The sequence below is a fragment of the Peromyscus leucopus genome, chromosome 1 (genome assembly GCF_004664715.2).
Source record: "Peromyscus leucopus breed LL Stock chromosome 1, UCI_PerLeu_2.1, whole genome shotgun sequence".
Classification (NCBI taxonomy): Eukaryota; Metazoa; Chordata; class Mammalia; order Rodentia; family Cricetidae; genus Peromyscus; species Peromyscus leucopus.
The window spans coordinates 136,372,297-136,390,062 of record NC_051063.1 but is presented as its reverse complement, the minus strand read 5'-3'; the positions used below and the strand labels follow the sequence as shown (position 1 = coordinate 136,390,062).

Here is a 17,766-nt window from a genome sequence, read left to right as displayed (position 1 = left end):
GTCCTAAATATTTACTCATCATTTAAACCACCTTTCCCTTAAAATATTGGATAAAGTCATGGGGTTGTTTTCTCTAGAATGAATTTTTATACCTACACCAGTCTGTTAAGCTGTGTCTGCTTTTAACTTAGTAATTCCATGTTCCATCTCCATATTGCATTCTTTCCTAACTTCAAATACTCTTTCCATTCTTCTCACTTATTCTCAGTTCTATATGCTCTTGTTTCTCTGAGAACTTAAACAGGAAATTTTATAGCTACTTACTTTGATAGTAAATCTATTTCAATAGAAAACATTTGTTCTGCATGTTGAAAGTATTTGTTTTTATTTTAGTTGCACTATTTCTTACTAAAATACTATCTTCCCTATGTATATATTTATAGGGGTGTTCAATGATGCCCAGTTTTTATAAAATGAGAATTTTCTAGAGATCTTCAGAGGCCAACACCACTTCCTGTCTTGGGCTTTGTGGTAAAAGTTGAAGACCATTCATGGTTTGGGGATTGACTAGAGACTAGGAATGATCACATGAAGCCAGGACTACAAGCTAACAACATTAATCAATGAAAAGTAAAACTATAACATGTGAAGGGATAAAGTAGGGATATCCAATGGGCTTGTGGGTAGAGAAGCCAAGCCTTTATTTGTATTACTAGTCAGAACCCTCCTTCAATTAAGTTTAAATTCAAAATTCACAATAGAGCTCGTAAAGTACATTACTTAAAAATGTGATCTAACTTCCATCCCACCTCGGATAATGGCAACAGCTGAGGTACTGAACATTGGGAGAAAACTCTATGAGCGTAAGACAAAAGAAGTCTATGAATTGTTAGATAATCCAGGAAGTGTCCTCCTGCAGTCCAAGGACCAGATTACAGCAGGAAATGCAGCTAGAAAGAACCACCTGGAAGGCAAAGCCACAATCTCCAATAAGATTACCAGCTGTATTTTTCAGTTGTTACGTGATGTCTGTATCAAAACCACTTTCACCAATATGGGGAGACTGCTTTCATTGCATCCCAATATGAAATAATCCCAATTGAATGGGTGTGCCAAAGAATAGCAACTGGATTTTTTCTCTAAAGGAATCCTGGTGTAAAGGAGGGATGTAAGTTTTACCCACCAAATGGGGAGATATTCTTCTAGGATGATGCCAATAATGACCCACAGTGGTCTGAAGAGCAGCTCATTGCTGCAAAGTTTTGCTTTGCTGGACTTGTTATAGGCCAGACTGAAGTGGACATCATGAGTCATGCTACACAAGCTATTTTTGAAATACTGGAGAAATCTTGGCTGCCCCAGAACTGTACACTGGTCCATATGAAGATTGAATTTGGTGTTGATGTAACCACCAAAGAGATTGTTCTTGCTGATGTTATTGATAATGATTCCTGGAGACTCTGGCCATCAGGAGATCGGAGCCAGCAGAAAGACAAACAGTCTTACCGTGACCTCAAGGAGGTAACTCCAGAAGGACTCCAGATGGTAAAGAAAAACTTTGAGTGGGTTGCAGATCGAGTGGAGTTGCTTCTGAGGTCAGACAGTCGGTTCGGTGCAGGGTCGTAGTGCTGATGGGTTCAACTTCGGACCTTGGGCACTGTGAGAAAATTAAGAAGGCCTGTGGGAATTTTGGGATTCCATGTGAACTTTGAGTAACATCTGCCCATAAAGGACCAGATGAAACTTTGAGGATTAAAGCAGAATATGAAGGGGATGGCATACCTACTGTATTTTTCGCAGTGGCAGGTAGAAGCAATGGTTTGGGCCCAGTGATGTCTGGTAATACTGCATATCCAGTTATCCGCTGTCTCCCCATCATACCAGACTGGGGTGCTCAGGATGTCTGGTCATCCCTTTGATTGCCCAGTGGTCTTGGCTGTTCAATTATACTTTCTCCAGAAGTATCTGCTCAGTTTGCTGCCCAGATATTTGGGTTAAACAACCATTTGGTGTGGGCCAAACTTGGAGCCAGCATATTGAACACATAGATATCTTTAAAGCAAGCTGACAAGAAAATCAGAGAATGCAATTTGTAAAAGTAATTTTTAGGAGAAAAGTTACACATTCCTAGTTTGGATTAAAAAGAAAAGAATTCAAGCAAAATGATTTCACATCAGAGAAAACAATTCAATTTACTAGTGAACAAATGATCCTAGGTGTATGGGTTGACAGATTATCAATGATATTTGTTACTGATATTCTCTAGCTCTGAATAGTGATGTATCCCTGTAACCTCATTACACCAGAGGCTGAGGCAGAAGATCTATATGTTGAGATCTTATTGAAAAAAAAAACTGTAGTTAGTAAAATTGGTATGACACTATTAAATTATATACCACCTACTATACAGCCATTGTTGGGCAGTTATGTAACATTAGCAAAGAAATGTCATTGATGGAGCTGGAGCTGTGGCTCTCTTGCAAAGGAACTGAGTTGGTTAATTAAGTATGATTTCTAAATGCTAATAATGACTTTTTGTAAATCAGTCATTGCTATTTGAACTTTTGCAGTTCATGATTTGAAAATTAAAATATTTGTATTGTTTATGCTAATAATAATATATTCTTCTCACTGCAAAAAAAATGTGATCTATAGTAGCATTTTATGGCTCATGTCCCTAAGTATGTAAGGCAGAAAAACACAGTTTCTAACTCGAGAAGAAAGCATTGAAATAAACTTACAAAAGATTTCTTCAAAGTTCAAAAGACAAGAACTTAGAATTTCAGTGATAATGAAACAACTGAGCAAAAATCCTACTTTAGCACTATTTAAAAGAAAAATGGAACTAATAAATAATGCCCAGGGTGATTGCATATGATAAGGTAAATCAACATAAAGTAAGAGTTTTAGAAACAATTTTTAATGTTTTAAAACAAGAAGATTCAATACAGTCAAAGCATTAGCAAGAAAATTCATTATGGCTGGAGAGAGAATCATTGAAATGGAATATTTTTATCAAACCGTATCCAGAATTTATCATTATAAAGGGAGAAATGGAAAATTTGTTATTAAAGTTAAGTCATATGAAGGGCAGAGTAAAACAAATAACAAACTTACTAGTCACTTAAAAAAATTCTTGTCAAAGAACAGTGGGGGAGGCAATGTTCAAAAAGCTAATGGGTGTTATTTTTCTAGAATTTTTGAAAGACTAGTTATAATGCCAAATGAAAGAAATGAAAATCTAAACTTTCTTAAGAATGGTAAGGATTAACAGAGTTCTCTTGAAATTTTGGTATCCAAACATATTCAAGATATAAATGTAAAACCTCTTTCTTCTAAATATCTGTTTTACTGGAAAATGATAGCAATAAAGTCTGGCAGGGTTTGGAGTCCAGGAAGCTGGGTAACCACTTCTCTTCATTGTTAACTCTTCAGTATATTTTGCATAATTTGTGTGTAGCTTTATTTTATCATTAAACCATGAGCATTTTCCATATTGCTAAATGGTTGTTATAATTATCATTTTAATGGCTCCATTACATCCTATCAGATTTATTCCATTATAGTTTCCTTAGTCATTCCTTCTTTATTAGACATTTAGGTTTTATTTCCCTCAAATTTTGATTATTACATATAACATTGGCATAATTTACATTTTTATGCATATAGCTTCACTTTCCTTTTCAATCAGTTCATTAAGAATAGTTCCCTGAAGTGACATTATCATGTCAAATGTTATTGAGTAATTTCCCTAAAGGTATGAATCAATTTACATTCCAACAGACACTTTGATATCTAGCAGCCTTTGGCATAAAGGGAGGTCAGAAATATTGCAAACTTAAATATATATGCACTAATTTGCTGGGTGTAAATGGCAGTTCTATTTAAAATAATGAAGCTGAACATTTCCCCACATATGTTTATTTTAGTAATTATTTTGTATTTTATTCTAGCCTTTATGCTATTTAAACCTATGTTTCTTGAACTCTCTTTTGATCTTACTCATATTTAACAAATATTGTTTGGGAGGCAGGGATTATTACCATGTAAGACATTTGATTGTTTTGGCAGTGAGGTATATTTACTGCTAGCATGAATAGCCACTCATATATTTTAGCAAATTTATTACGAAAATGTCAAGGTAGAACACACAGTTGTCTCATCCACCTTGACTGTCATGGCTCTTATTCTCCTTTTTTGTAGAGATTGAACAAGCTAAAAGCTTCTATTACAGACTGTTAAAAATCTGGGAGTGGCTCTATGACACAGTTCTGGTGAGTGAAATGTAAGCAAGAACATTTTGGAGAATTCTCCCCCATTCTTTTCTTTTCTTTCCCTTTGAATGATGCAGTAGATGAAATTACAGCAGTCATTTTTCAATCATAAGAAAATCGAAAGGAAGACAGATGATATACCCATGATTTTGAGGTGTTGAAATAATGCTATGAGTCTTCTACCATGCCCTACATTTATGTAATATGCAAAGGAAAATTTTACTTGCTTAAGGAAATATAGCCAGACTTTGTTTTTGTCTCTGGGGTGGTTAATGAACTATTAGGGAGAAAAGTTGGTTTTCTATTTTACTGGCTCTCAATTTTAACTAATGTAATTCCAGCTTTATTTATATACTCACTACTGTGAGACCACCATGTAACCAATTTAGAGGTTGTGCATGATAACTCACACATCATTCCCAGAGATAAGTGGTTCTTCTTGAGCAAAAATAAGCAAATTTTAATGTTCATGAGTTGTGAAAGTGGGAGAACATTATTTGAAGGCACTCATGAATTCTCCACTGAGAGAAATCAAGGTCCATGTGACAAGTGCAGTGTGTGCCTAAGGGACAGTCTGCAAAGGTTTCTCCACATTCGCTCAGGAAGGGGCCTTGCATGCTCATTTATTAGGCATTGATAGTGTACTATGGATGGGTGTGTGTTCAAGTAAGAAAGAGATGCTACTCAATCTTTCCCCTTGCAGGTTTATTTCCACACCAGGACTTGAATGTGAGAAAGAGATCATTTATATAAACAAATATTGTTAATACTGTGCAAGAGAGAAAATAAAAAGAAACTGGGAAAGAAAAATCAATAGGAGAGGGCAAAATGAAACTGCAGTCTCGCCCAAGTCTTCTCAGCCAATAAAGTGATATGAGTTCCTTTAGGAGTTTTCTGAACTAGTGTTTTTATGATGCCAAGTGCTGCCTGGAATAAGTGGGGCTACACTGGGGATAGCAGCTATTTTCACATTATAAATGCTATCACTGTGCTGCTATCAATGTACTGGTGTGAAGCAGTGGCCCCTGGCCCATCAATACTGCACATGCTAATAGATGAGTTTCTACAGTGCTTATCAAGTTATATGCCTAGCTAGAGGCTGGGATGTGTATGGAGCTCTCCCAGGTCCAGAAGCCTGGAGTTTTCCTTTTTTTTTTTTTTCTTCTAGCAGACCTTCCTAGGTCTGATCACTGGATGGATGTGACCTTCATGTCCTTTCCTCTGACCCTGTCAGGTCATTCTCCAAGGAAGAAGAAAGTCTACACAAGACTGAGAAAAAAAGTCAGACCTTAGAACTTTAGCACACAGAAAGGGACTCTGGGGTTTTTCGGTCTGTTTAAAGTGGTCTTTTTTTTTTCTTCCTGTGGACTTGAGGAGGAAATAACAGCGATTTGTTCAACATCTGTCTTTCCCTTGTACTGTGGCTGTTTACAGAGGAACTTGTTTCCTTCAACTCTGATGTAACGTCTCCTTTCTTTAGGAAACAGGTGTCAAAACAAGCAGAAAATCCAATTTTCAAGCAGCTCAAATCAACTTGAGACTCTCTACTCCCAGGGAATGCTTTACCTCAGAAGACTCCTATGAGGCTTGAGGCTTCCCAATTTCTAGATTTGTTTGGTTTCCTCGGGATGTTTATAAGCTATTCTGAACAATCAGTCCTGCCCTGTCTCTGTCCTCTAGAACATAGCAGAACTGTTATTTGGATGGAAAATCCTAAACTTTAATTTTAACTGACATAATAATTGTACCTATTTTGGAGAACTGTGCTGTGTGCAAATAATCTCTAATGATTAAGCATTATGTACATGTGTATAATGTCTAATGATTAAGCAAAGTAATTATCATATCCATCACATCAAACATGTATCATTTTTTCTTGTGCTGGTGACATTTAAAATAATTTTTAGTTGTTTTGAAATATATAATAAACTGTTTACTATTTTATAATTGTATGTCATAATTATAATGTTCTATATTACAATACATTGAGTGAAACCAGTTATTTTGTACAATTAGTATATCCTAGTAAAATGTTTGATATGATAATATGCACTTTATTAAAATAATCAATTGCTGATTTTTTTATTTAGATGAAACATGTAGGTCCCAGGGCTATTTTGAATTTCCATCACATGAAACCTCATTTCTAGGAAAAGAGAATAAGAATCTGAGATAATTTCTATTTATATTGCAGGGACTCTGGAACACTTACCATCAGATACAAAAGTGACAGAATTTATAATTCTCTAGAGGGGAGGATGAGGATCCCATTTTACAGATGAGGGAGTCAATGCTAATAAAGTTCCAGAACCCCACATGACACCATCAGAAAATAGTGAAACCATGATTTAAATCCAATTCTGATTTGAATTTTGAAGAACACACTTTCTCCCTTGCTGGGTACCAGTTTGTGTTGTGTATAGAACTTCACATGCAGTGGTGGAGGCAGAATTCCCCTTCTGGTCTCTGTTACTTACTGGCTGCAGGACCTCGGATAAGTTCTTTTTTTTTTTTTTTCTTTGTGTGTGTGTGTGTGTGTGTGTGTGTGTGTGTGTGTGTGTGTGTGTGTGTCTGATCTCCTTCTGTGCAGATTAGATAAAAAAATTACTTTGTAGGACTTGGTGAGGAAATACCAACATCATTCTGTGAGTCTGTGAAATGTTCAGACCACTTATTGGCGTCAAGATGCACAAAAGGTTTTGTTTCAATTGCTGTAAACTGCCCCACTCTCTACCACCCTCCCTTCCTCCTTCATAGAGAGGATTTGTGGAAGAGTTTCACTATGTCGTGTACAGCCTAGTCTGGAACTCATAATCCTCATAATCCTCCTGTAGTCAGACTCCCAAGTGATGGAAAGCAAGCATATCTCATCACACCTGGTCACTGTGCTCCTCTCTACTTCATGGACTATACCTTAGAGTGCTAGGCTTGACTTTACTTTTTTGCATTATTTTGGCACAGATAAAAAGATAATTTCAGGAAAATATGGTTCATTTTGCAGTTCCAGTATTAATATGTGAAGGATGTTTCCCCTTCTTTACCATTATTTGATAAAATTAGGGTCAAATGATGTAACTCTTAAGATTATTTAATAATAAATCTTTGTCTCCACAGTAAATTCCTCTTCAAAATACAGATGGACACTTTGTGGATATCACTGCAATGGGGGTGGGGAGAGTACTTGGTCCTGTGCCACCCATGCCCTTAATCATCCTCTCAAGCTTGTTATCCTGTCAGGAAACACAGAATGTTCATGCAACACAGGTTGAGAAAGTGACTGACAAACACTATTACTTCCCAATTTCTATGATAGACATGTGTCTAGAGTCCCTCTTCCTAATCTGAAAATGTCACTACTCAATTCCCACAGAGTAGTCACTGTTGATTGCTTTGTTTAACTGACAGGATCTACAGTTTGGTACCAGTGAACTGGAGGAAATGGGAGCCATGTTCTGCTTGGGCCTCTTCATCTTGGAGCTGAAATCTGCAGGCTGTAGCCATGAGCTCTTGGCTCGAGCTACAACTCTGCTGAATGCAGATGTTCTGGACCACTACCTCCAGCGGTAAGATGCTTACAGGGGAATCAGGGATGTCTCAGGTATATTCAGTACAAGTGTCCAGGTGAAACGGATCAATGGGTCCTTGACAGACAGAAAATAAGGATGAACTACCAAGCGAAGGTAGGTTCAACTGTACTGTGAGGGAAGCCAGACTTGGAGCTTCACAGATACTGAAAATATGGAAGTTGCCACATGTACACACATGTGTAGATATAAAACTTCACATATTTATAAATATATATTATTATTCATTACTTATGATAATGTAGCTGAACCTTGGTGCCACAGACATACATGTACAGACTCTTCTCAGATTACATTCTTATATGTGTAACATTATCGAGCTGTTGCTCAATATAAAAATGGGGACGTGTCTTATTGACAATATATAGACAAGTGTCCCTTAAACTATATGATACTGGGATAGAATATGATTTGTCATTGGTTAGGAGAAACTAACTCACATGGTGAGGAATGGCTAGATATCTGAGAACTGAGCATCAGCCATTATACAAATGAGCTTTTTGATGCACTTTCCTGGAGAAAAATAAGTCAGTCCTGACCAGAATAAATTCAGGGACAAGAAGGGAAAAATAATGATATGCAAAAGAAGAGAGGACCAGGAGACACCAGAAGTTCCAAAAGAGGCTAAGTCACAGCCTGTACTTTGAACAATGGGACTGATGGGGGATTTACTGTATGCTGGTAGATGAGGAAACATACAACCATGCCCTTTGCCTTCCAAAAGCAAAAGCAAAAGTGTTAATATGGGGAAGCTTCTTATTTCCAGCTAAATTTCATTAGTTTTCTGCATGTCACTATTAAATTGCTGTTTCACTGTGGCTTCTTACCAAATGGCCAGTCAGGCCTAAAAAGATCTAGTACTGTGCATTAATACAACTTTGGAAGGCCTCCATTTTTCTAGGACTTAATTATCTAACACAGTAATTAACTTGTTCATCACAGAGTAATATAGATCTTAGATGACAGAGACTTAAGCAAATCCAGACCCTGACCCCCTGGAGATACTGCCACCCTTTACTTTTGTTTGGGTCTTACAATCACTTCCATCTGCCCCTGATTCCTTCAGTATGCCTCAGCACCCAAAGGTTTGACCTGTTTGACATTGTCTCAGAGTTTTCAGATTCCCCCTTCTGACAACAAGGGTATCTATCCACTTGCCTCCACTTGTATTTCCACTCATCTTCTCGCCCTTTCCTTTGCTGAGCAATATTAAGTGGGGACGTGGATGAATTATCTTCCTTACCTTTCTCTCCCTTTCCTCCTAAGCTGCTCGTTGAGGGAAGATTGAGCAGAACTGGCATTGCTTGATTTCCCTGAATTGATTGTGCCCGTCTGTTTGATCCAATGCAGTAAGGATTAGTTGCCTATAAACGAGAACAAGAAGAAATCTATCAAAGAAATGTCTTTTCTAATTCAAGTCTAAAGAATTCAGTGTCAGGCTTCAAATACAATGGCCGCTATGTGGGTTGTCATAAGAAGGTAGCTGTCACACACACCTCATACCACTGACCATCAGTCTTCAGCTGCCACCAGCCCAAGGATGCTGAAGCTAGACCGTGCCCTTTGATCTCTGCCTCTTCTTAGACTGACTCAGCAACTTAAGGGCAGGATACCCTAATAAAGGATGTGATTAACATGCTTGTTTGGAATATATTTGAATTAAACTTGTTAGGTGTGTTTGGTAGATAAAGTAGAGAAATTGTTTCATACAGTTTTATTTGTAATCAAAATATCTGTTACATTGTGAAGCCATTTATCAAAACAGACTTTGGTCCCTGCTCAAAGCGTGTCATGACTACATGGCTTGAGGAAAATGAGCCTGAAAGTTTCTTAACTCCAAAATATCCCAGGAAACAAATCTGTACTCACTAAAGTAGGACCAAAGGGAAACTAATGAAATAATCTGTTGGTATGAAGCCAGTGATAGGCTGTTTGAATTATACTTGGTTAGTTTTTATCTGGTGAATAGACTTAAATGAAGAAAAACCATAATCATATTTGATAAGATATCTGATTAAATATTACTAAAACAACACACACAAACTGAGTTCATTTTATATTGACCAACTACTACTGGGCATGGGTCCTGCCCTGGAATGTGGTTCAAATATCAAGTATCACTCCCTTGGAGAAACTGATTTTCCCTTTATCAATTGCAAATGTCATCTCCAATAGGTATGGGGTTTTGTGTCCACTTCAATTTCTCAGTGCTGGGATTTTGTCTGGTTTGAAAAAAAATACAAAAAAAAAAGAGAAAGAAAAAAAGAAATATGAGTATCAACAGACAAAATCATAGGAATTCACTCAGCACCAAGATTTTATGCAAATGCCAAGCATACAATTAATGCTTGTCAACAGCTCTCCATATGTTTTGTTTTTATTTATAAAGTATCTTGTAAATGTATGAGTGTGTGGTATACATGCATGTTCGTGTAAGTATGCACACCATAATGTATGCAGAGGCCAGAAGAGTACACTTGGTGTCCATTGAGACAGGGTCTCTGAATTCACTTGTCTGGCAACCAGGACCCTCCCATCTCTGTCCTCCACTGTTTTAACATTTTAGGCCATGCCTGTCTTTTTACATGGGCACTGGGGATTTGAACTCAAGTACAAGTGCAAGCACAGCAAAAGCTCTTAGCCACTAAGCCATATCTCTAACCTCTCTTAGTGTATTTTAAAGAGATCTGTGCCAAACTTCCCACACCCTGTCTCTTCTTTGGATACACTAGTGTTTCCACTACCCTTTACAAAGAACTTGTTGTCATATTCTAAGAATGGAAAAAGGAAAGCATGCTCTTTTCCAAATGTTTGCCTCTAAGAAATGCAAGGATATGGCATTTGAGGCTCCAGCTTTCTCAAATACATTAACCCCTGGGGACTGACCTGCCGGGAAGAGAATGTGTGGCTGTACACATGGACACCGTGTTTTCTGACAACAGGTTTCATGCCTCATTTACCATAAAAACAATTAGAGTGCCATCAGATCCACAGAGCAGCTTGCTGTCTTTCAGTAGAGGAAAGGTAGAAACAGTGAAATAAAATGCATGTGCTCTTTGCTTTCTGTTTTCTTTATGTCCTCTTCCTTCTAGTTGCTCACTTTAAAAATGTCTGCTGACTCCTTAAAAGCATCTTTTGCTCTTCCTTCCTTCTCTCTTCCTTTCTCCTCCCTCTCAATCTTCTCCTAGAAATAACCCTGCACAGGGCAGAGAGGGATGCTGAGCCTCTCCCTCCGGAAGTGCCGTTCATCCCCAGTGACAGGTCTTTTGCAAAGTCATTTCACAGTTTTGCCGAGTCAGCTGCTGTTCATCTGGATTTGTGTCCCTCCACTGCCTCTTGATCTTCTCAGCTGAGAGGCCCTATCTCCGTGTGTCCCTCCATTAATAACAGAGCCACGCTCTGCGCCTCAGCAGTTGCTCGGTAACTCGTAGCTTCTCCAAACCACAGATGGCCTCTTTGGTCTGAATCTGCTTAGCACTTACATGGACCAAATTTGCTTAGTTCTTTCTTTAGTTTCACTAACACCCAAGATCTTATGCAAACTGTAGAAAGAAAAATAATCCTTTCCTTTGTGTGTTTGTGTCTTTGTGCGAGAGTGGGTAGGTGGGTGTACTTCTTGCAGACCAGATAACGATCTCAGATATCATTAATCTGAAATGTCATCATACTATTTTGAAATAGCATCTCTCATTGCCTGCAACTTACCAACCACACAAGCTAGGCTCACCAGTCAGCAGGCTCTAAGAATCTTCCTGTCTCCATCAACTCCCTCCCCCCCAACATACACAATTGGAGAATTATAAGCATGTACCACCATGCCTACATTTTATGTGGATTTTGGGAACTGAACTCAGGCTCTCTCGTTTGCAAGGCAAGCTTTTTTTCCACCTGAGCCATCTCCTTAGCCCTAGGAAAAAAATTAATAATTAAGGAGCAATTGATTTTTATTTTTCAACTATAGTTTTATTATATAGAGAGATGACTCAGCACTTAAAAGCAATGCTCTTGCAGAGGACCCAGGATCATTTGCCAGAACTTACATGGTGGCTCACAATGGCCTGTAATCTAGTTCCAAGAGATTTGAAGCCTCTTCTAGTTTTTGTGGGCCCCTGCCTGCATGTGGTACACATAAACACACATACACACACATAAAAACACACACACAGAGTATTTTTTTTTAAATAGAAGGAAAGTATGGTGTGGTGATACTATGTTTGCCCAAATATTGTGCACCCTAATAAACTTATCTGGAGTCAGAGAACAGAACAGCCACTAGATATAGAAGCCAGAAATGGTGGCACACACACCTTTAATCCTATCACTTGGGAGGCAGAAATCCATCCGGATCTCTGAGTTTAAAGCCACACAGGAAACAGTCAGGCATGGTGACTCATGCCTTTAATCCCAGGAAGTAATGGCAGAAAGCAGAAAAGTATATACTGTGTGAGGACCAGGAACTAGAGCGATTAAGCTTTCAGGCTTTCGAGAAGCAGTTCACCTGAGATCCATTCAGATGAGGACACAGAGGCTTCCAGTGTGAGGAAACAAGATCAGCTGAGAAATTGGCGAGGTGAGGAAGCTGTGTCCTGTTCTGCTTCTCTGCTCTTCCAGCTTTAACCCAATACTTGGTTCCGGGTTTGTTTTTATTAATAAGAACTTTTAAGATTCTTGCTACAATATGGTTTTTATTCTATGAATCAAAATACAGAATTTGGAAAACATAAAAAGCACCCCACCCCTGCCTTTCGTCACCAAGATAACCTTTGTCAAAATTCAGAGTGAATATATTAAAAGACCATATAATTTCTTCCACATTTCCTACCATTATATACTCTTCACCTTTCAGGCTTGGTGGCGCTGACATGTAACCCCAGCTACTTGGGAAGCTGAGAGAGGATAATAGAAAGTTCAAACCTACCTGGATTATAAAGAAAGTTAACAGCCAGCCTGAGCAACTTAATGAGGCACTGTCTCAAACTAATATGTAAATAAGAGGACTATGGATGTACCTAAGTAGTCAAGTCAATGCACAAGACCATAGGCTCAATGCTCTGTAAATAAGTATATACTATATATACATAGCCTACTTTTTCATCACTGATTAGTAATAATAATATCACTTTGTTATGATGTGCTCACATATATGCACCTAGTACATTTTTGGTTTATACCCTGTTCCATCAGACTTCAGGCTTGTAGCACTACAATGTACACATCTGATGTTAAAAGTATAGCTCATTACTATTGGCTTAGGAAAGTGATCCATATCTTCCTCTACTTATCTCCACTCATGAATTCTCTACTGAGTTTTTAACTACAAAGCTTGACTCCCTGGGATTTTAGCTTGAATTATTTTAAAATAGTAGATGTATTTGGTCTGTTGATTACTGATGTCATCATCAGATCTGATACCTCATGTCTATTCATCTCAGTCTTCAATGGTCTTCACCAAATATGTTGTGGTTTTTCTGATTCCTCTTCATATGATTCTTTAATAAAGCATTATAAGCTTTAACTTTCATCTTTAAAAATTTATTACTCAGACAGCTGTCATTTCCTCTTATTATTTTAGTTATATATGAAAATTCTGCATTAGATCTATTTACAGGTTCACTCTATTCAATAATTAGACTTAAAGTTGTCTTATGAAATATATTTTCTGATAGACAATAGTACCATTTATAAATTTTGATAGCTTCCTTTATTTCTTTTTCATTGCTCTTTATTCTTTGTCTTTTTAAAAACATCTGGGAGATTTTCTTTATATTTATAAAAGTTATTTTTAGTATATGTATGATGTGTGTTTTTGTTGAATGTGTGGAGGGGTGCATATGTGGAGGTCAGAGGACAACTTTGGGGAGTTAGTTTTTTTCCTTCTAGCTGTTGAGGCAAGGTCTCTCTTGATTCTTCTGTGCTGTGTAGTCCAGGCTAGCTCACCCATGGGATCTCATCTCAGGCATTTTCTTTGTCTCTGACTCCCATCTCCTAGCCTGCTGTGGTAGCTCAGGGGATTACAGATCCAAACTACTGTATCTGGCATTTTGCCGATTCCAAGGACCGAACTGAGGCCATCAAGCTTCCATGGCTAATGTTTTTAGCCATTCTGAACCGTCTTGCTGGCACATGCTTTTGCCTCGCAGTATTGAGATAGAGTCTGTGTAGTCCAGACTGACTTTGAAATGCACTGTGTGGCTGGCCTTGAATGCCTGATCTTTTTCAAGTACTGGATTATAGATGGCCACCACCATACCCAGTCTTTCTTTTTTCTTGTTGTATGATCTTTACATTCTTTCATAGACTTTTTTTTTTAACTCAAGGAAATTTTTACTAGGGACTAAAAGAAAAATGCCGAAGTGAGCAAGGAAAAAACAAGCCATATCCTCTGAGTTCGGTTAACACAGAGGTCACCCAAATGTCTGACAAGCAGCTGCACGATAAGGAAGAGAGCTTTAAAGAAAGAGTAAAGCACAATGTGCTGGGGAAAGTTGCCTGGGACAAAGATAGAAAGAAGGAGAGGAAAAGTTACTATTTTGTGAGTCAGGGCTTAGATAAGCTGTTAGACCCAACAGAGACTCAGAGTTGCCTGCATTTTTTTAAGTCAGTGTTTAAGTTTGAGAATTCTGTAACCTCATCAACACAATGCCTTAGAGATGAGGATGATGCTAAGCTCTGAAGAACTGACAAAAACAGAATGTGGAAATGTGACTACTAATTATAGAGTAGCTGCCTTGTCCGTTCAAGGCCCTGGTCAATGGCTATGTCTTCTTCATTCATTTTGCTCTTTCATAGCTCATTCCTTTAAAAAATCATAGTTGTATGGTTACTCAAAAAACATTATCTAGAGAAGTAATTGTTTCTTCTAATTAGGAGAGTAATTATGTTAGTAGATTTTTTGTTTTTTTAACCCATTCCTAAGTCTCTAAGGAAGAGATATTTGGTTATGCTTTGAAATATTATTTTTAAAGAGAAATGGAAGTTATTTGCTCTTAATTGGAGAGGTTTTGCCTCTGTTTGTGGTGATGTTAAGTCAGTGATTAGTTTGCATTATCCTATGATAACATTCTTCACTGTCTTTCCATTTCTTTTTCAACAGTTTCTGTCTATCAGTTGTTCAATCACCAGAGCCCTATCAAGCCCTGTAAGTTCTCAGTGACCAACAGCTTAGAGTTCATCAAACTCGTTTTACAGTGTAGAGAACACCGGGGAGCTGAATGCAGGTTCTTTTGCTTTCCTTTGATTGTGGCATGAGCAAATAAAGTTGGCGTGATTACACTGGATCTCAAGAAGGGAGGAAAGGGAGATGCCAGTGAGGACTCACAGGCTGAAAGATGTCATATGTGGACCCAAACAAGACAGCAGAAATTCATTCGGGGAAAATGGTTCCCTGGAAAGTACCAAGAAATCATTCACAGAATAAAGTATCTATTAAATCTATGGGTTTCACATTATCATGGTTTCCATCAATTCCAAATTATCCAAATCATGTGGCAATTCTGTTGAGACCTCTCTTTAAATGAATTCTGGCACAGTGATTCCTATGGTGTGTAACTTCTCAGAATATTCTTAGCTTTATTCTGCAGTTACAGGCCAAGAAATGCTACATGGAAAGAAGCATTTCAGTGGAACTTGGCCTAGTAATCTTTGGTGATTATGAGGATGACAAGAGGCCCTGAAATGGTGAATGGCTCCCAAATTTGTCAGGAAAATTAACTGGTCAGTTAGGAACAGGTGCCAGTCTTAGACTGAGAAATCAAGGGCACCAACAAAAATCCTTCTTATATCAGCAGTTACAGAAAAATGTTTTTATACAATTTTATGTTGATTCTTCTATAATAAATAAATTAAAATAATGAAAACTGAATGTTAGTGTGTCTATGAGGAAAGACGTTTAATATCACATAGCTATCTGCAAATTGGTTTACTTTCCTCTGGAGAGTAATTTAGCAATTTGCAAGAAGGTCTATAAAAACCTCTCACTTGATACGACATTTCTAGCTTGCAGAATATCTCCCAAGAAAATAAACACAACTGGAAACAATATTTTATGAGGTAGATATTTATAGAAAGAATGCCGTATCACCAAATAATTTTAAATACCCCAAATTCCTAGTGGTAGAGAAAGAAAAAAAAAGGGGGGAGAAATGTTATTGACAAACTTTCTAGGATACTATAAAACCACAAAAATTATGAGCATTTCAATATATAGATCAAGCATTACTATCATCTAAATGCTTAAGCATTTTGTAAGTATCAACCTCAATTCTATAAATGACATTTATGGCAGATAATATTTCTAGCATTTGTTTGTGGGTTTTGTTTACTTACTTGTTTAGTGTACATGTGTGGTGGTGGTGGTGGTGGTGGTGGGTTGTGTGTGTGTGTGTGTGTGTGTGTGTATGTATGTATGTATGTATGTATGTATTTATGTGTGTTGGATCAACTGTACTTTTGTAGTGGGGAGTCAGTGGATGGACATGCATGTGTATGCAGAGAGTCCTAGGTTGACATCAGCAGTCTTCCTCAGTCTCTCTCTACCATATTTACTGAAGTAGCATCTCTCAGTCAAGCCCAGAGCTGTTGAACAAAGCTAGTCTAGTTAGCTCACTTGCTCCAGCACAGGAATGGGTCAAGACTAAAACAAAAATTAAGGTAGTAATCAATTGTCTTAGTAAATTTACACATATCATTATATAGTTACATATTAAATTGTATATATATATATATATACATATGTATACACATACATATATATATATATATATGATAAAAAGATACATTTTCACTCTTTTCATCTTTACATCAACAATAGAAATCTAAGCCATCTTAATACAGTTATTGTAATCTGAGGTTTGGTAATAAAACGGTTTAGATATAGTTATAAAATAATAGCAGTCTCAGGTGTAAATATAAACTTATAAAAATTTTGTGTTCATTATTTGAGAGATTAATTTATGTTCTCTTTTTGTTTTAAAATTCTGTTATAGTAAAATATAGTTATTTCCTTGTCATAAGTGATTCAAGACTGAACTTTGGATTTACTATCTAAAACGAAATTGTTTAGCATGCTTCCAATCATTCTAAATTTCTGTTGATAATTGCTTCCTATTTTGAATAGGAAAGTGGAGATAAAAAAAGAGAAGCAAGTTATGACATTCATAAGTTTCATTGTGCATGTATATTTTACCTAAAGTCTCATCAGAAAATTTGCACATATCTTTAGTTTAAAATAAACTAGAAAGGAGATATTAATAATAATAATAATAATAATAATAATACAGCTTGTAGTCATTTGAATGTACTTGGGCCCCATAATCTCATAGGGAGTGGCACTATTAGCAGTTGTGGTTTTGTTGGAGTGGGTGTGGCCTTGTTGGAGGAAGTGTGTCACTGGGAGTGCAGACTTTGAGGTTTCCTATGCTCAGGATACTGCCCAGTGCATCAGTCAACTTCTTGTTACCTGCAAGATATAGGACTCTCAGCTATTCTTCCAGCACCACATCAACCTGCATGCCACCGTGCTTCCTGTCATGATGATAATGGATTGAGCTTCTGCAACTATAAGCAAGCTACCCCAATTATATGTTTTTATAAGAAAAAAAATAAAAAGAGAAAGTGATTATGCATAGAAAAGAGTGAAGTATTTTATTTATTATAACTTATTTATAATACTTATTACATGAATTTTCAAAATGTCTCTCCCTAATTTAGCCATGAAAGCAAACCTAGAGGAATCCTTCTTCCACAAGTGACTGGACAGACCCCAGGAAATTTACTCCAGTCTCTAGATCTCCAGGTATAACTAATTGACTTTCTCATGGCCACTCATCCTGGCATCTCATTCTCCTCAGCCTCGGGCTCAGCCAAATGAATGCCTTATCTTTTGCCTATGAAATGATAAACACTTGAAAATAGAATAGGCTCTCAGCCCCTGGAGGAGGATTTCAATCAAAAAACCCATTCTTCCTACT

The 17,766-nt window shown here is 37.3% G+C and overlaps 1 protein-coding gene and 1 pseudogene across 1 annotated transcript in view; both read left to right on the top strand.

Moving 5' to 3' along the window:
* The window catches only part of Agbl1 (ATP/GTP binding protein like 1), an 830,193-nt gene that overhangs the window by 585,825 nt on the left and 226,602 nt on the right, over positions 1-17,766 (top strand). The window contains exon 22 of the mRNA XM_037198558.1: positions 7,620-7,777. Coding sequence (XP_037054453.1) covers positions 7,620-7,777 — 158 coding nt within the window. The remainder of the gene's footprint in view (positions 1-7,619; positions 7,778-17,766) is intronic.
* LOC114699868 lies at positions 743-2,144 on the top strand (annotated as a pseudogene).